The following is a 20,847-nucleotide window of genomic DNA, read 5'->3' as shown; positions in this document are numbered from 1 at the left end:
TGAGTCGGTTTAACATCGATATTGCTGCTTTGACCAAAACGAGAAGAGCTGATGAAGGACAGGTGAGGGAGGAGAAAGGAGGATACACCTCTTCTGGACGGGAAAAATCTATAGATGAACCCCGATTGCATGGAGTGGGCTTTGCTATAAAGAAAAAACGGTTACCTACCTTCTGTAATGGTTGTTCTTCGAGATGTGTTGTTCACGTCCATTACACATTAGGTTTGCACGCATCGCGTGCACAGACATCGGAAACTTTTTCCCTCAGCAGCTCCCGTCGGGCCGGCAGGGCGGCTCCCGTCCCCCTCCCGCCAGAGCGGCGCCCCACTCTAGCGTATATATATCCCTGCGGGCCCGACCCTCCCTCGGTTCCTTCTTGCCGGTGACTCCGACAGAGGGGAAGGAGGGTGGGAAGTGTAATGGACGTGAACAACACATCTTGAAGAACAACCGTTACAGAAGGTAGGTAACCGTTTTTTCTTCTTCGAATGATTGTTCACGTCCATTACACATTAGGTGACTCACAAGCTTACCAGTGGAGGAGGGTAGGAGTCAAGGAACAATTGATTGAAGCACAGCCCTGCCGAGCACCGCATCCTCTCTGGTCTGATGATGGATCACGTAGTGGGCTGTGAACGTATGCACCAACGACCAGGTGGCTGCTTTACAGATTTCCTGGAGTGGAACCTGCACCAAGAAAGCCGCCGAGGACGCTTGGGCCCTAGACGAGTGAGCCCTGATCTCCGGGGCTGGTACGTTGGCGAGCTCATAGCATGTGCGTATGCAAAGCACAATCCATGCTGACAAGCGTTGCGCCGAGATAGGCTGGCCTGTCATTCTCTCCACAATGGGAATGAAAAGTTGCATCGACTTGCGGAATGGCCTGGTCCGTTCTAGATAAAATGCCAAGGCTCTACGGACATCGAGGGTATGTAGGCTGCGGTGGCTTGTAGGGAAACACCCTCTCCAGCTCCTTGAGGAATCGGACTACTGTGGGATTGGAGAACACCGAAACTCCCAACTCTCCAGGGTGGAACGCCGATATGGCAGCCAGATGCACTTTAATTGAGGCGGGGGCGAGCCCTTGATGCTTGAGGTGCAGCAAGTAGTCCAGAATTGATGGGACGGAGGCCTGCAGAGGTTGTATGTGATGAGGCTCACACCAGTGGGAGAACCTCTTCCATTTGGCAAGGTAGGTCACTCTTGTGGAGGGCTTCCTACTACCAAGAAGAATTTGCTGGACCTGGTGGGAGCACCTGTGGTCCGTATTGTTTAGCCAGAGAGATACCACGCCGTGAGATGTATTTCGAAAGATCTGATTAATAGCTAGTGTTAATCTTAGCAGTTAAGAACTGATAACTGCTAAGATTAACACTAACTACTACGCTAAGGGACACTCTCAGACGAGAGACAGAGTTGTTCCAACGCCGCCACAGACGGTAAGAAGGAACTGAGGGAGGGTCGGGCCCGCAGGGATATATATACACTAGAGCAGGACACCGCTCTGGCGGGAGGGGGGACCCTGCCGGCCCGACGGGAGCCACTGAGGGAAAAAGTTTCCGACATCCGTGCATGCGATGCGCGCGCACCTAATGTGTAATGGATGTGAACAATCACTCGAAGAAGAACAAGCTCGTAAGGTGCCTCTCTGAGGTACCAGTTGGCATCAATGAGTGGTTTTTGACACTCCAACTGAGGCTCACCAAAAATCAACAGGCAACTATTGTTAGGACCTATCCACCAACACTGGATGCCGATGAGAATGTAAAGGAAGATTTTTATTCTCAGTTGGAAACTATTTTATCAGAGACCCCTACAGCAGTCAAGATCATCCTTCTGGGGCATTTCAATGCACATGTTGGACAAGACTCAGACCTGTGGAAAGGAACAATCAGGAAAGAAGGAGTTGGCAACAGTAATTCAAATGGAATTCTCCTCCTGACCAAGTGTGCTGAACATGAACATATTATTACAAACACCCTTTTCTGACAAAGGGAAAAGTTCAAAACATCTTGGAGACACCCACGATCAAAGCACTGGTATCTCCTTGACTACGTCATAGTTCGTACCCGAGATCATAGTGACATACTTCTCACAAGAACAATGACAAGTGCTGATGACTGTTGGACTGATCATCGCCTTATTCGATCCACAATGAAAATTAAGATCACTCCCAAATGGAGGCTGCAAAAGAAGCAGGTCAGATGCAAACTGAAGGTTCAAGACTCGAAGGACCCTATTAAGCATGACCACTTCCAAGCAGTCTTAGAAGAAAAGCTCCCATCAGAGTTTCCAGAAGAAATTGAGGAACATTGGAGCCAGTTGAAAGCAGTAATCATCAATGCCTGTGAGGAAACCATAGGCTACCACACCAGAAAACATCAGGACTGGTTTGACAAGAATGATGCTGAAATAGAGCAACTCATCAATGAGAAGAGAATGACATTTAGTGCTTGGCAGAATGACAAATTGTAATATAATTGTAATATAAAGAGAGAAGCGAGAACGGAAGTACAACCAAGGCGAGAACGGAAGTACAACGTAAAACCAGAGAACTTAAGAACAAATGGTGGACTGAGAAAGCACAAGAACTCCAACATCTGGTGGACATCCACAATACATGTGGTTTCTTTAGTGCCACCAAGACTGTTTATGGGCCAATTTGTCACGGTATACATCCTCTTCGCTCTAAGGACGGAACCACACTTCTGAAGAACAACGAAGCCATCAATTCTCGCTGGAAAGAACATTTTGAAGATCTCCTTAACCGTAATTCTATGGCTGTAGATGAAGTCCTTGAGCAAATCCCTCAACGACCATTTAGAGACGAGTTCGGAGACCCTCCCAATTTGTATGAGGTGCACAATGCCACCATGCAGATGAAGAACAATAAGGCAGCAGGTCTAGATGGGATCCCTACTGAAATCTTCAAAACCAGTAGACCAGAGCTAATTCAGCAGCTTTACCTGCTTATCCTTAAAATCTGGATAAAGGAGGAGATACCCAGTGAAATGATGGATGCCTTGATTGTCACCCTCGGCAAGAAAGGGGATAAAGTGGATTGTGGAAATTATCATGGTATCTCCTTCCTAGCCACTGCAGGCAAAGTTCTGGTGCAGATCCTTGAAACCCGCCTTCTGCCCCGTCAGAAGAAATTTTACCAGTCACAGAGTGGTTTCCGACCATGGAACCGTGGATATGATCTTCACAGCACGGCAGCTGCAAGAAAAGTGTCGGGAGCAAAACTGACCACTGTACATGGCTTTTATTGATCTAACAGAAGCCTTTGACTCAGTGAATCGCCGTGCCCTCTGGACTGTACTTTCTAAGATTGATGTATTTATCAGGACATCCAATGTCCTAAAATTGTTTCATGACAACATGAAAGCGACTGTTCTGAGCAGCACTGGCTCCCAGAGTGAACCTTTCAAAGTACAAACAGGAGTCAAACAGGGCTGTATCATCGCTCCAACCATGTTTGAGGTTTTTATAGCAGTCATTCTTTACCTAATTGCTGGGAAGTTTACAGCTGGCATTGAAATCACTTACAGAATGGATGGAAAGCTTTTCAGACTTAGCAGGCTCAAAGCCAAGAGTAAGATTTCCACAACATCTATTGTGGAACTTCAATATGCTGATGACAACGCAATCTTTGCCCACTCTGAGAAAGATCTTCAAACTATCTTGAATGTGTTTGCTGATGCTTATGCATGTCTTGATCTCAGTCTTAATATCAAGAAGACTAAAGTACTCTATCAGCCCTCTCCAAATGAGCTATTACATGCCCCATCTATCAAAATCAATGGAGTGGCACTGGAGAATGTCAATCATTTCCTCTATCTTGGAAGTCATCTTTCATCCTAGGCAGATATTGATGCTGAAATTCAGCATCGCCTGAGCTGTGCCAGTATAGCTTTTTCTCATTTACGGCACAGGATCTTTGAAGATCACAACATTCGAACAGACACCAAGCTTCTTGTTTATCAAACCGTTATTCTCCCAACTTCCGAAATGTATGGGTCCGAAATTTGGACAACCTATAGACACCACTTGAAAGTCATTGATTGGCACCATCAGCACTGTCTCTGTAAGATTCTGAAGATCAAATGGGAAGACAGGTGCACCAATATTCGTGTTCTGGAAGAGGCAAAGACCACCAGTATCGAGGCAATGATCATCAGTCAGCAATTCCACTGGACTGGTCACGTTGTCAGGATGCCAGACCATCGCCTCCCAAAACAGGTTCTGTTCTCTCAGCTGAAAGAAGGGTACCGTAATGTGGGTGGACAACGGAAGCGTTATAAGGACTCCCTGAAGGACAACCTAAAAAATGTAATATTGACATTAATACCTGGGAGAGACTTGCCCAGGATTGCTTAAAAAATGGAGTGAAGTCCTACATGATGGTCCCCTGCATTTTGAACTTGCTCGCCAACAAGCCGAAGAGGACAAGAGGCACAGGAGGAAGGAGCGACTGTTCTCCAGTCATGGTCAACAACCTCCTGCTGAGCCTGAAAACATCTGCCCTCATTGTAATAGAACTTGTGGTTCAAGGACTGGCCTTGTTAGCCACCTGAGGACCCATAACTCCCAAGGAAGATGATCCTATTCGGTAACGAGTGATCGCACATCATCATCATCATCATCATCATGTGACTGATGTCAGAGAATAACACTATTAAAAATGTATTATTGAACCTCATATCAGAACAATGAATCACACTGACAAATAAAGGATTATATCACCAACTAAATTCAAAGATTTCCCTCTTTCTGGCAGAGCATCCTTTCCAACAAACTCCAGGGGAAAAAAACCAAAGGTTAACACTATCAGTGTTCTTTGCACAGGATTAGCTTTGCCATCATATTTTTTCCCAAATTAATTCTGATCATGGATATTCGCAATAATAATGCATCCTCATGTGGAAAATGATTCATCTCTCTTTCAAAAAGAGTAGCAAAGGACTTGTAACAATTAGTTTTTGCTTCAATTACCACCCAGCTAAGCTATTGGGTTACACAACATTTCTTTGGGTTTCAGGGAATTTAAAATGAGGACTTCACACCCGGAAAACCTAGGTGGCTGAATGTCTGCCATCAGTTTCGGTCTCCAGATCTGAAGTACTCACGACAGAAGGTGCAGCTTTTACTAGCAGAATCAAATTGAAAGATCTTTCCAGTAAAAGTCGACAAAATGGTACTACTCCTTGCCTGATACTCTGAGCCTGACAGGCTTTGCTTGCAAACAGACTTCATATTCTTTTCCTGCACAAAACACCACTCTCTTCGAACTTACTTTCCCATTTTCTGTGCAATGGCTACATTCACTTTGAGAGTTATATTTTAACACTGTTTTAGTATTTAGCATGCTCTCTATGCCAGTGGTTCTCAACCTTTCCAGAGTACTGTACTCCTTGCAGGAGTCTGATTTGTCTTGTGCATCTCCCAAGTTTCACCTCACTTAAAAACTACTTCATAGGTAGCAGGTGAATCCTGGACTCGGGGAGGCTAGCCCCCAGCCCGGACCAACCCTTCTGCTTAAGCGCTTCCCCCCACCCCGTCCCAAAGCCCAGAGTCCCCCTCCTCCCAGCATGGCAGCCAGCCATCCCCTCCCTCCCCACACCCCTAGGCCACCCTAGCGCCCCCAGCCCTGGAACGCCAGGCGGGTGAGTGGGTAGCATGGCCCCTCTCATCCCTGGACGCCAGGTGGGTGGGTGGGTGAGTGGGCAGCACGTCCCCCCCAGTCCCAGAGCACAGGCTGGCCCCCATTAACGCCCCAGCCAGCTATGGGAGGGAGGGGGAAGAAAGCCTCCTGCAGTACAGCCTGGCAAACAGGAAGGGGCCTGGGGGCAGACTGTGGGAGGGGCCATGCAAGGCTGTTTGGGCCCTGCCTTCAATACCCACAGCCCATGCTACTTGCTTACAAAATCAGACATAAAAATAAAAAAGTGTCACAGCACACTATTACTGAAAAATTGCTTATGTTCTCATTTTTACCATATAAATTATAAAACAAATCAACTGGAATATAAATATTATACTTACATTTTAGTGTATGGTATATAGAGCAGTATAAACAAGTCATTGTATGAAATTTTAGTCTGTACTGATTTCGCTAGTGCTTTTTATGTAGTCTGTTGTAAAGCTAGACAAATATCTAGATGAGTTGACGTACCCCCTGGAAGACCTCTGCGTGTACCCTTGGTTGGTAACCACTGCTCTATGCAACAAATCAGCAACAAATTCTTATTCTTCAGTTGTGAATCATAGAAATGTAGGGCTCGAAAGGACCACAGGAAGTCATCAAGTCCAGCCCTCCGCACTGAGGGAGGACCAATTAATCCTAGACCATCCCTGACAGGTGTTGGTCCAACTTGTTCTTAAAAACCTCCAATGAAGGTGATTCCACAACCTTCCTTGCAAGCCTATTTCAGAGCTTAACTACGCTTCTAGTTAGAAAGTTTTTCCGAATATCTAACCTAAATCTCCCTTGCTGCAGATTGACCCCATCATAGGCGCCGACTCTGTGGGTGCTCTGGGGCTGCAGCACCCACGGGGGAAAATTAGTGGGTGCTCTGCACCCACTGGCAGCCAAGCTCCCCCCCACACCGCCCTGAGCGCACTGCATGCCCGCTCCTCCGCCTACCTCCCAGCACTTCCTGCCCAGCTGCCACCAAACAGCTGTTTGGCAGCGTGCTGGGAGGGAGGGAGAGGAGTGGGAATGTGGCGTGCTCAGGGGAGGAGGCGGGGAAGAGGCGGGGCCAGGACAGAGATTTGGGGAAGGAATTGGAATAGGGGGAGGGAGGGGGCAGAGGGGGGCCGAGCACCCACTGGCAGGAGCAGAAGTCGGCACCTATGGACCCCATTACTTCCTGTCCTACCTTCAGTGGACGTGGAGAACAATTGATCACAATTGCTCATCACTAAACGTGCCCAGTTATTTTAACATTTCCTCATAGGTCAGGTTTTCTAAACTTTTTATCATTTTTGAGGTTCTCCTCTAGACTCTCACTTTTGTCCACATCTTTCCTAAAGTGCGGAACCAGTACACAAGATGAGGCTCACCTACGTCAAGCAGAACAGGACAATTACCTCCCTTGCTTTACATACAACACTACTATTAAATGCACCCCAGAATATTAGCCTTTTCGCAACTGTATCACATTGTTGACTCACATTCAATTTGTAATCCACTATAACTCCCAGATCCTTTTCAGGAGTACTACTGCCTAGTCGGTTATTCCCCATTTTGTAGTTGTGCATTCAACTTTTCCTTTCTAAGTGAAGTACTTTGCACTTATCTTTATTGAATTTCATCTTGTTGAATTCAGAGCAATTCTCAATTTGTCAGGGTTCTTTTGAATTCTAATCCTGTTCTCCAAAGTGCTTGCAACCCCTCCCAGCATGGTGCCATCTGCAAATTTTATAAGCGTACTCTCCAAACCATTATTGAAGTCATTAATGAAAATATTGAATAGTAACCAGCCCCAGGCCTGACCCCTGCACGGCCACACTAGTTTGACAGGCCTCCCAGTCTGACAGCAAAACATTGATAACTATCCTTTGAAAATGGTCTTTCAATCAGTTGTGCACCCACCTTATTGTAATTTAATCTAGACCACATTTCCCTAGTTTGCTGATGCAAAGGGAGTTTGGTGTTGAAACAGTTCAAATCTTTAAGACTTTTTGAGAAAAGAACAGCAGAAGTTGAATTCCTGTTTAATAATAAAAGCTATGAAATGCAGCAAAGTAAACCACAAACACACAAGCATAGGAAGTGGGAAATGTAAATGTTCTGAAGCCCAAGGTTTTTTGGTTTTGTTTTTAAAATGATCAAGGTGTCATTACCTCTAAAGCTATACATCAAAGAGTTAATTCCTATAGTTCATATACTGGCAACTGCATATCATTGGCCAGCCCCGTGAGCTGGCAGGTGTGTACACCCTTATTTGTGCATACTAATTAGCCTGCGCTGAGACTAGTCCAGGGATAGGCAACCTTTCAGAAGTGGTGTGCCGAGTTTTCATTTATTCACTTTAATTTAAGGTTTCGCGTGCCGGTAATACATGTTAACGTTTTTTAGAAGGTCTCTCTCTGTAAGTCTATATTATATAACTAAACTATTGTTGTATGTAAAGTAAACAACATTTTCAAAATGTTTAAGAAGCTTCCTTTAAAATTAAATTAAAATGCCGATCTTACGCCGCCAGCCTGCTCAGCCCACTTCCAGCCTGGGGTTCTGTTCACCTAGGCCTGCAGCAGGCTGAGCGGGGCGACTCGAGGTCAGAGCAGAGGGCTGTGGTGTGTGTGTGTGGAGGTGCAGCACAGAAGGCTGGTGGGGGGGTGTGGAGGTGCAGGGCAGAAGGCTGGGTGTTGGGGGGAGGTGCAGGGCAGAGGGCTAGGGGTGGCGGGGGGATTCAGGACAGAGGGCTGGGGGGTGTGTGGAGGTGCAGGGCACAAGGCTGGGTGTGGCGGGGGGGTTCAGGGCAGAGGGCTGGGGGGGGGTGGAGGTGCAGGGCAGAGGGCTGGGGGGGGGTGGAGGTGCAGGGCAGAGGGCTGGGTGTTGGGGTTTGCCGTAGGTTGCCAACCCCTGGACTAGACCATTTCAGAGAAATTAAACATCTGGTGATAAAAAAAGCCTATGGCTCCCTTAGGGGGAAAAAAAATCAACTAGAAATTACCTGTGTGTCTTTCTCCCCCTCCTAAAGTCACACACGTCCCTAAAGATCAAAAGAATTATTTTCCAATGGAATAAACATCTTCAGCTCATTTCTTCAACAAATGCCTTCGTTCTTTTTTTGTAAGTCAACATACTTGTGAAACACATGCCTCTGGGTCCTTGTGATTACTCATCGACGGCTCTCTCATTTCTGCTGCAGGGAGGTGCGTATTTTCAGTGTCTCTTTTCTAAATATGTTCACCAAGTTACATTTGCTCAGGCATATTCAATTGTAAAACGTCTCAGTGAGCTATCAACTCTACAGCTAAAGGGCTGAAAAAGGAAGGAGCCACACATTGTGAAGGTTATGGTGTAAGCCAACTACAGCACTGAAATTCAGAATAAAAAATGACCAATACTTCATCCCTAGTTCACTCCGCTAAATTCTATCACACAATGGATGGCATTGGGCTTCATTTGCAGCAAGGGAGATGTAGGTCAGATATTAGGAAAATGTTTTTAACTGTAAGGTAGTTAAGTTCTGGAACAAGCTTCCAAGGGAGGTTGTGGAATCCCCATCATAGGAGGTTTTTAGAAACAGGTTGGGCAAAGACCTGTCAGGGATGGTCTAGGTTTACTTGACCTATCTCAGTGCAGGGAGGAAGGGGAACGGGGGGAGGCAGGGTACGGGACTGAATGAGATGACCTTTCGAGGCCCCTTCCACCCCTACGCTTTTACGAATCTATGCTCAGACACTGTTCTGAGACTCCTGCAAGGCTTAGCACCTGAGCTCCAAATGGGATCAGCCACTGGTTTGAGTATTTTACTATTCCTAGATCAGTGACATTCAACTCCGGCGCTCAAGCCACAAATGACTGTTCTAGGCCCCAAGCAAGAAAAATATCCCTTGCAGCCATAAATTTGGAAGGGGGAAAGCAGAGGGAAAATACCTCCCTCAATTTTCTCTGATAGAAGGATGTGAATGGTGACATGGGAAATGTGTTATGGAGTCATAGGGAGTAAGAAAAATAATCATTGTGTCATGCTCACAAGTGATGTTGATATGGTGTTAACAGCATTAAGTATTGATGCAAGGTCATGAACTCAGCAAATCAGTGTTAGAACATTTTTCTATGATTATTTTGTGCCTCTCAGCAACTCTCCAGTTACAAAGTGATTTTCCATTTCTTTTAACACTGAGTGTCACTACCCTAGGTCTTTTAGAGGTCCAAGGGGCTGACTGACAAAACACTTTGGAACTCTATTACACCTAGAGTTTTCACAGAAATTCATTTTATAGTATTAGGGATAAACCTATGCCTTAACACACACACTTAGTAAAATGATATTAAAGAACCAATCTGGATATTTTTATGGTTACACAAAATGATGGATCAAGCTTCAGCTGTGCCACTGTAGCACTTAGTGTAGACATTACCTATGCCAACTGGAGAGCTTCTCCCATTGGTGTAGATAATCCACCTCCTCGAGAGGTGCTAGCTAGGTGGACAGAAGAATTCTTCGACCTAGCACTGTCTATGCCAGTGGTCAGGTCAGCATAGCTACATCTCTCAGAGGTGTGGATTTTTCACACCCCCGAGAGATGTAGTTATACTGATGTAAGTTCCTAGTGTAGACAGGCCCCAGAGTGTTACATTCTGTTTTTATTTTGTGGCACTCAGAACTTAACTAGATTTTAATAGTTGTGCTACTTTTTGTTTTCCAGACTGAGATCTTGTATGCCACAGTTTAATCTAAATCTATTTTTTTCCCCTTCAAATGACTAATTCTTACCTAAAGTATGTTGGCACGCTCAAGCAAGGCTATAATGCAGCTATTGAATCTGAACATGCATTTTTTTTATTAACCTGTACTATAAACATTGGTATATCTTAAGGACAAACTGAAAAGAAAAATAAAAAAAAAACACCACCACCCTAAATATTTGGTAACTATCATATAATATTCTTGCTAAAGACAAAAGTCAAAATTTTTGCTTTTTGGAAGGTGGGATAGGGAAAGATTTACTAACACTAAGTAGCAGAAGGGGGCCAATATTCCTCAGTGGACTATAGGTTTACAACAATTGTATTTTTTGTCCATTAAAGTGTTAAAGATAAAACTTCATGTTGTTTAAATTACAGCTTGCAGCATATGCTTAAATTCCTTAATCTTTTAGAAGCTACTCCAATTCCAGCTTCCCTATAGGCATTGGCTTGTGAGAGGCCTACTTTAAATTTTAGTCTATAAATTCAGAGTTTATTTGCTGAGCTGTCATCTTTACTATTATTACCTGTCAGGTTCCATTCTCACATACGCTCAAACCGCACAAATGGGGAGGGAGGGAAAGAGAGCGAGTACGAGAGAAACCCAGGTGTCCTGTAGTTCTCATAAGAGCACAACATTAAAATTAGATTTAACAGATAAAACAAACCTGTAAGCTTAACAGCTTTCAACTACCAAACTGGCTTTGTTTAGAACTAAGCTGTCAAAAAACACAAGGAGCTGCTGTTTTCCTTTCCAGGTATTTCTTACTCTCTCAAAAGTGGAGACCAAGCTGGTGGTTTTGAATTATCTTTTATTGCAGCTGCCGCCTGCCAAGTTATGATTTTGAATCAAACACATTTAAGTTGCTTATAAAGACTCTCAAACACAATCTGCTGAGGATGCACCAATCATGGAGGGTGCAACGCAATTCTGGGATAAACATGACACATGGACCACAACTTTCCTGAATACAACAGAAAACAACCCCTAGTACAAACACAGATAACCCCTAAATAAAGCTGCAAATGCAGTGGCTTTCTGTTGCACAGGGAGCCCAACAAAATGTAAAGCAAAGCACCATGACGTTGCCTGTACGGTCCCTTTGGAACAAGCCAACCTTCCTCAATTGCAGCCTTAGAAACCAACCCTACAGTAAAAGGCTCCTCACAATCAGCACTGACGACAGTGGCTTTTTGAGACATACAATGATAGAGAATAAACCACCAATGGCTGGTCTACACTACAAGTTTACATCGGCACAGTTACAACCATACAGCTGCACTGCTGTAGCCCGGCTGGTAAAGATGCTTTAAACCGACAGGAAAGAGCTCTCCTGCTGACATAGCATGTCTACCCAGAGGGCGAGGGTTGGTATAACCACGTTGATCAGGGGTGTGGATTTTTCATACCCCCGAGTGATGTAGTTATACCGAAGTAGGTAGTTAGTGTAGACCAAGCCCTAACTAAATTCAAGAATTAGCAGTTCCCCCAATAAAATTTAACAACAGCAGATTACTATAACACACGTTAAGCACACACTAAAAGGTCACACAGTAAGAGCATTCCAACATTAATGCTCTCCAGCTGCGGGTTCTGGGGAGTACTTGGTATCAGAGCCAGGGAGGAGCTCAATGGGTTAAAGCCCCTTGGTCATCTGTGCAAATGGTGATGCCCTGGGATAGGCCTATTTCTTCCTGTAGCAGGAGTATCCCATATTTGGGACTTCTCCTGTGACAGCTTGTGAGCCTTCCACTGCCTGCCTAGTCCATTCTGTGTTGTTTCCCCAGCCTGTTCCTTTCCTTCACTAACTTCTGAAACATGACAGGAAGGAGGAGTCATGCACTCACAAAAGGAGAGCTTCATGCTCAGTTTAATTTGTATCCCCCCCCCCCCACCCCCTGACTGATGTTCAGCTCACAGCTGCAAGTCTGGGTGATTGTCAGAGCAGGGAGCACTAATAATTGGAGTGTCTGATTGAGAGGCACGGGAGGGCAGTTTGCAGGTGTGCATGATGCCAGCAGGATTGGAAGGAGGTAAAAAACTGAGGGACAAATGCAAAGAAAGACAGGAGGGGAGGGCACAAAGCATAGCATGGGGAAAAAAACAAAATCCAAGTTTTCCTCCAGTTCTGTAGTCTCCCTTCCAGCACTGAGCAAGTCTCCATTCAGCCTGAAACTGCTATTTGGCAGCTCTGTCTTATCTCTTAAAGGACAATCAATCAGATGGCCCACTGTAATAAAAGCAGGCCCTGGTTGGCCGGCCAGCTGTTTCTTCAGATCTCCCTTAACAGACCCGGGCCACATACCCCCAGCAAAAATCCATCAGGCTAAGATGGCCAACAGATCAAAAATCTCATATGCATGATGTTGGTAATGTTAATGATAAATGTATTCCCAGCCACTGGCCAAACCCCTCCCTCACACACATTTTGTTTGTGTTGTTTCCTTTAACAGGGAAGAAATTCATGGCTTTGTTTAGAATTAAGCTGTCAAAAAACACAAGGAGCTGCTATTTTCCTTTCCAGGTAGTGTTTTCAATCAGACTACTCCCTCCCCATTCTTCAGTTTACATGGTTATGGAAATGTAACAGTATTATACTAACAGGGAAAGTTAAATGTTGATATTAATAGAAGGCAATCACCACTGTGTGTACACTTGTGTTAAACTACTTTTGGTCAATTGCAATCAGTAATGAACTTTGCTCCTTTCAAGTGCTACTTCAAAAACCACAAGGAAAATCACTCAAACAACTCTGAAGTAGATTTTGGATTTTCAAAGTGAAGTACTGTTAAGCCTGGATATACTGGAAATACTGTTAGAATGTAGGACAACTAAATCCACAGTGTTAAGAAAAAGCACTTTTAAAAAATACTCTAATAAAATAACTTCACAAGTACCATTTGCTCACTACATCTAGCAGCTGCTCACTATATCTCAAGTACTAAGGAACACAAATACATGGATTTGCTCCACTCAAAGTGTGGAGGTTTCAGCAAATAGCCAAGTATTTCATAAACTAATTTATTCAATAGACAAGTTTGGTTTGCCAGGTATGTTTTTCCATATGTATGATCTCTGAATAACACCATCTTACATATTTAAAATTTACTGCAAGTTATCTCGACATGTTGGAGTTGTGTTGGGTGTTAATCTTTCACCCACATGCCTTGTAAATAAAACCAAAACAATTGATAGGCCAATCGGAATGACTATTGCTGAAATGTGAGGTGAACAGAGTCAACTTTCTTCTGTAGTCAGTTTAAAAAAAAAAAAAAAAAAAAAGATGCTGGTGCATTCAATTTCTAGATCACTCACTCCCTGATTCTTAACTCAAATATTTAGAATGTAATTCCTCAAGTAAACCCAATTAGTAGATAAGGTACAAAATTTGAAGGGATTCCTGAAGCTAAAAAACACCCCACAACTCACATTCAAGTGAAACTGGCTCCTGAAGGTACACACTGTATGGGGAAAAAAAAGGCTTTCCTCACTCAACAATTCTGTAAAGTCCATGAAGGAGTACATTTAAACAGCTGCATATTAAATGATCAGTTATTTCCTTTAGCAAACAGCTCAAAAGAGCACTCAAACATTTACTATTCTTAACAAATGTAGGGGTGGAGAACCAAATTCAGTGTATCTTAACGCGTGTTTCTTTTGCAGGTTAAAAAGTATAAACATGCTGAATATTCTCTGTTCCCCATCACCTTGCTTATAGCGCTTCAGCACAATTCTAGTTTAATATACATTTACACTTATGAGCAGATCATCTTTAACCCTTCAGTAACAGTGGAGAAACAACAGAATAGAACTGAAAACTTCAGGGGGAAAAATCCCCCCAGATTAGTTAATTAAAAAGGACTGCATCAAACACAGTGATGCTGATTACCTTAAAATAATTATTGGTGCTCACTGATATATCCCTTAAATCCATCATTCTTTACATCCATCCGATGATCCCAACAGATAATGCAGTAATTTTGTATTCAAAGGTCTTTTTGATCCAGATTCGTTACAGTAAAATTAACGATACAATTAGTAAAACACCAGTTTTACTCCTGCATTTTCAGATCTTCATTTATTTTCAAGATGTTCCCTCTCAAACTGTCAAGTCTAGTGAAGTCTACTAAAATACATTTGCAAGTAGCAGCATGCATTTTGTCAGAGTAGACAAAATTAACCAGAACCTAGCTTTATTACCCACAGCAAGAACACTATCAGCCTTTTTATCCAGAGCATCCATTAAGCTAGAATGATTCACCGCAAACATAGGTTATCCCATTTTACCAGTTTAGCCATCCCCCTCACAAGCAGTTCCAAACTGCTAGCAGTTTAGGTTACACTGATTTTGTATCTCTGCAGTTCATCCTCACATATGGATGCATGACGGTTTTATTCCCCCCAATCTAATCAAAAAATTAATCTATAAAGATAATTTACAAAATAATGTATTAGTCTAGTCTTGCGTCACAGCAACTTGAGCCAGATCTCCACTAGGACTGCTGTGACAGTATAGCCTTACTATAATGAATGGCACAGTGTTCCTACTACACTTGTGAAAGTATAGCTTATTCCAGTCCGGAGCAAAATAAGCTACTGGCAAAAGTATAGTTTGATGGTGTAACTGCATCTACACTGAGGGATTTTGCTGGCACAGCTATATTGGTCAGGAATCATACTTCATCACCCCTTGACCAACCTACCTATGCCAGCAGAAGTTTCTTGTATAGACCCAAGCCAGTGAAAATATTTTGTGTGCATGTCTGTGTGTGTATCCATATGTATGTGTGTGTAAATTATATATGTATAGTGAGCAAAGCAAACTTTAATAACTAAAACAGACTGTATTAAACTTCACCTCTTAAAAATGTTTTAATGCAAACAAATCTACCCTTCTTAATTAACAAGCCAGTGAAATTGACAACTGAGCATGGAAGGAGAGACTACAGTATGATTACATAGTAATACAAGGACCATTTCAGCTTTGGCTTGCTTAGATCACCAACACAGTGAATTATGAGTAGTGACATGGTAGTCACTACATGGAGAGATTGTTTCCTATCACTATTTTGGAATTGAAGTTTTTGATTTAAAAGATGTATTTTCATTCCAAGTCAGATGGAGGAGCCAAGAGGAGATGGGAATTCATTTACTTCAGAAAGCAATTTATTGGGCTTCCTCTCTTATGTTGGACATTTAAACATAAAACATCCCCACCACACCTTTCCCTACCCAATCTTCCTGCTGCTTGTACCTGACAAGTCATAATTCTCTGTTTATGATGCAACACTTTTACATTGCTGGAAGAATGACGGCCATGTCAAAATTTAGCATCATCACTACAGGAACAAAGAAGAGAAGTGAAACAGAGGTCTTTTAAAGCAGATTTTTGGGGACAGATACTGTCACCTTATGTCCATGAGTCATTGGGATAACCTGGAATAAGGTACTATCCAACATGAGTAAGGGTAGTGGAATGTGTCACTTTAACAGGAAGTAAGCCAGGAAATGATGGCATTTAAAAAAGTAATTTAAGTTTTAACAAACACACATTTGAATTTTTTTTCACACTTCTCACTAACTTAATATGTAAAAATGTTAGAGACAATCAGCAAAAATCCTTTGTGAGCTACAGCGCATTGCAATGCTTTCAGCTACTATAGAATACTATAATTATGCACATATATAGAGGGGAAGACCACAGAAGGCATCTATCACTGCCGGAATAGTAACAGTAGTTCCTGTACTGCAGTTATGCAAAGTAATCAGTACAATGCACTTCTTTCTCTGATACTCTGATTGCTACTGGCTAAGATTTTCAAAGCTGACTCATGGATTAGACACCCAAATCCCATTAAAATGACTGGGAACTAAGTGTTCAAATCCTTTACGCAGCTTTGAGAATCTCAGCCACAGTGTTTATAGAGTTGAAAGTTAGGCTCTTGAGGGAAAGATGGTAGAATCAGAAAGCAGAAGGAGTGAGGTTGCACGGACTGTGAGCTGCATATACAGACAGCTCTTTTCCTGTAACTGAAGGACAAATGATATTCTAGTACAAGAGTAGTTCTGTTAACACAACTTGAACAGGACTCTTGTCCCTCCATTTAGCACACCTGAACTCTTCCACTACAAATAACTCCACGCAAAACACTGAAGCAGTAGCTTCTACTTAATGCTACTTTAAAAATATTGAAATATTTGAAAAGAACTTTAATGTTCTGCTCACAACATTAAAGATGGCCAGTTTAATTTTCCTCTCAGGAAAATGATATCTGTCAATGCTGTCTGGGGTTTTTAGAACAGCTTGGAGTTAAGCAAAATCTGGGTTTCTATTCCCTGCTGGCCTACTGAGCCAAGCCCTTCACTTCACTTTTATGTGGAATAATGGGGTAATACAACTTTATAAAACATTATAAAGTTCTTGGATAAAAAGATTATTCTATTTTGCATACCTAAATGAGGCATATCATGGTTCATTATATAGTTTTAGCATGTCAGGGTTTCAACACAGTCAGGGGACCTGAGGAGAAATCCTCTACTAAGACTCCAACCTAGGAAGAGAGTTGGTAAAGTTGCTTTAGATTTTGGACTGGCTGGGAACTAGCATGGCCTTTGGCATAAATCAGCGTAGTCCGGGGGTTGCTCTAATTTACAGCCGCATCCCAAGGACTCCCTACAATTTGTATTACAGCCCAAAAATCAGCAAGTGCTAAAGAGATACCGACCCTCCTGTCCCAACATGCCTCTGATGCTTTGGCTTGTGAGGTGGGCATATAGGGCTGCCTATGATGGCTCTGTGCAGGCCCCACACCAGGCAATTTTCCATTGGCCCCAATAGCCACTGTAAGCTGCTGGAGCTGTGTATGTGGGTCAGAGTGGAAGAGAGACTCTCCTTCGGTTTCTATCATTGGCACCTCCACTGACTCCTTTTGTGACCTTGAACAAGTCTAACTTCTCCACATCCATTTCCTAATCTCAGATGGGAACAAGGTCACTTCTCTACCTGTGTAAGCTACGTATGCCAAACATTATAAATGACAAGCATATACTGTTAATATTTGGCAGTAAGTCAAAAAGCCATAGTACCAATTTCTTTAATTGGGCTCCACATTTGACAGGTTCTTGCTCTAGCAACACCAGATATAATTTGGATAAGAAAAAACAAATTGGTGCATTTTGTCTTGGTAGTTTACTTGTGTGAGCCATGTTTCTGCTCAAAGACATCATTGCATCTTGCAATGTGAAAACACATAATTGCAGATAAAGCATCCTGAGGTGTTGAAAAGCGGGTTTCCATTCACTGTAACTCTTCATTTTGGTAAACTGCACTCTTCATAAATAATGACTATATTCTAGCTTTCCTCAGGAAAAGAGACCTGGGAAAATAGCCAATATCAACAGAAAATATAGAGTTGCCATTATGTATGCAGAACCACACTGGCTACTGTCCAGCTATCATGCAAACATTAAGAATTTTAAAGCTTCTGTAATTATTTTATTTCAAACAAGGTACATTTACGGGAATCATGAACACATACAACGTGGCAACAGTCTATGCAGTCTGAATCTTCGTGTAATAAAACAAAGGCTATACAGCTATGCAGGACCCGCAAACCAAATGGTTATCAATATATTCTGAAATTTTAAGGAAAGAATAATTTGTGTCTTCGCCAAGAAAAAAATCTCTCTCAAAACTTCCTTCACAGCAAGTTGGGGAACTGCCAAGAGACAACACATTAATTGTTTTTTAAGCTTGCAGTTTTTGAATGGAGATTATATAAATAAATAAAAGTCAGCAGCAATTTTCTAGCACGTATCATGAAAATAGCTATCTGTTGTATACAAAGATCATCCCAGCTGAGGGGCCTTAGATACTTTTTTTATTTTTTAGGGCAAATTCCTATGTCAAAGGTCATTTTATTAATACAGAAGCACACTCGTATCAATGTTTCTACATTTTCTAACATGGAAATTATGTGCCTAATCATGCAACCCCTATGCATGAAGTGCCCCTTTGAAATCACTGTGAACTCTGAGTTGAGGGTTTGCAGGATCAATCCTTAATTTATTGTTGTTCTACTATAAATGGAAACTTTAGTATCCATGAAAGAGATTGTGTATTCTAAGGCCCAGCACAATTTGCCTTACATGTTTTTCCACATACACATCTACCAATGCACCTGCCTCAAACTAAAACATCACCACAATGTTGATATCAAATGGCTGCCAATTGTAACAAGTTGTGCTGTTTGTATTGTGGACAGATGTCCTCTTGGGAATGGAGTGAAACACAAATCAAATTTGAATCCATCTCTCTAGAGAAAAAATAGTCTGAAAAAAGTGACTGCTAACATGTCATTGTGGGGTTCCAACATTTATGCCCAATGACATCCAGATGCTTAATAAATTTACTGATAGTCCTGTAAACTCAACTTCGGATCTAAAAAGGGGAAAAAAATCAGTTATTTTTTTGTTAGTGTCCTTTATTTATTTATTTGGAGATATACCTATCTCATAGAACTGGAAGGGACCCTGAAAGGTCATTGAGTCCAGCCCCCTGCTTTCACTAGCAGGACCAAGTACTGATTTTTGTCCCAGATCCCTAAGTGGCCCCCTCAAGGATTGAACTCACACCCTTGGGTTTAGCAGGCCAATGCTCAAACCACTGAGCTATCCCTCCCCCGTCTCTTCAAACTCTCCAACATTCACATCACCTACAGCTCATCAGTCCCCAGTGCAGCTGCTAGGGTGACTTTCATTTCATTCATTTAATTTTAATAAACACATTATAAAGAATGACTCTGGATTAATTTGTTCATTCACTACCATTGCCTTGGTTTTTCTTCTTTCCTCTTAATCAGAAATTGTTATCAAAACCATCAACTGCTGGATTAAATAATCTAAGGCTTAATCAGAGGACTGTTTAATCAGAAATGCTGTATGTACTTGAAGACAAAAGCATATTCACTACAGATCAAAGGTACAGATTCCAGACCATGAGAAAATTAATGGATATAATCTCTTCTGCAACACCAGCAGAATATTGATACCAAGAAAGAACTTTTTCCTTGATAAGGAGCACATCACAACAATGAAGCATTATTTGAAGTGTTTTCTTCTTAGCATGAGGCATCCCTGGACACCAGCCTGTAGTCCTTTTAAATTCAGGCAGATAACATACACTGGAGTATAATCTTCTCTAAAGTGGTTCACTTGCATGCATCAAGAAAAGGCTCCATAACTGATGGGGATGGGGGATAGCACATATCCGCGCTACTCTTGCATCCACAAAGGCTAGATGGTCCATGGACCGACTCTCACCACCAGCTGTTGAGAAATGCCTATGTTTTATTCTGCTATGCTCAATTCCGCCCACAACCCCAGCCACCTTTCGTGTGTGTAGCATCCAAGAAGCAGAACAGCAGGGGGGAAGTGCAGAGAGGCTGCATAAGTCAATGCTACACACTTGCATGCTGTAGCCCACTGTTCCACAACAGTGCGTGCTGTAGCCAATCAGACTGTCTGGGGCAGTTTCTTTTGGTTTCCAGAAAAGGGGAAAAAAGGCAGGGGCATAGCAGAGCACAGCCGACAAGATCACAACTATGAGACTGCAGTGCCCAAGATCCCTGCTTATGGAGTGGGGAAGCAGCTGTGCAAAACTTGTAACTGGTGCTCCATGACCAACTGCAGAGCTGGAGGGGAGAGGACCTTTGTGCAGAAACCAGGATTTTGGCATGTGAATAGAAAGTAGATAGGGAGAGGAGAGAAAAACCCATGCCATATACCGAAATGAAAAACATTCACCTCGTACAGAGTTGCAGTTGACCATCAAGATCTGATCAAAATGCCCTCCTCCCCAACCACGAAAGATTCTCACACTTCTGCACAATTCTTTAAGTTGCTTAAATACCTTAGGACATGCTGGACGATCCAATGTGGACCTTCCATATCTGCACTGTATTTACATTCTCTCTTATGGACAGGTTTATGAAAGTATTCTTTTCAGAGATAACATTGCAAAATTCCTTTCTACGCTTGATTGAAATTTCTGCTCCACTTCAAATTAACATATTAAGACCACAACCATTATTTTACATAAATCATTGCATTTCAATGTATTCTAGAATACAGCAAATATGTATATAGAGTTGTAGGGGCAGGGGCAGGGAATATATATATATATATATAGGGAGGGGAGGGAGAAGAGGAACAAAATAAAAAAAACACTTACAAGGATTGTAAACCACTTAGTCCTCTAATGGCCTCATTAGGTACAGTCTTCAGCTGATTGTTCTGTAGTGTTCTGTAGAAGAATTTTCGTTAGTGAAAGATTTTCACAATAATCTTTAAAGTATCTTCTATTTGACATAAGAGATCATATTCCTCATTAGTGGACTTTTTGTACAAGAAAAAGCATTTT

At 42.5% G+C, this 20,847-nt stretch overlaps 1 protein-coding gene across 1 annotated transcript in view; it reads right to left on the bottom strand.

Annotated features, from left to right (window-relative positions):
* The window catches only part of LGR4 (leucine rich repeat containing G protein-coupled receptor 4), a 131,353-nt gene that overhangs the window by 22,284 nt on the left and 88,222 nt on the right, over positions 1-20,847 (bottom strand). The window contains exon 4 of the mRNA XM_054025762.1: positions 20,659-20,730. Within this exon, the coding sequence (XP_053881737.1) occupies positions 20,659-20,730 (72 nt within the window). The remainder of the gene's footprint in view (positions 1-20,658; positions 20,731-20,847) is intronic.

The sequence above is a fragment of the Malaclemys terrapin genome, chromosome 4, assembly GCF_027887155.1.
Source record: "Malaclemys terrapin pileata isolate rMalTer1 chromosome 4, rMalTer1.hap1, whole genome shotgun sequence".
Lineage (NCBI taxonomy): Eukaryota > Metazoa > Chordata > Testudines > Emydidae > Malaclemys > Malaclemys terrapin.
The sequence above is the reverse complement of the archived record's forward strand: the minus strand, read 5'-3'. Positions and strand labels throughout refer to the sequence as shown.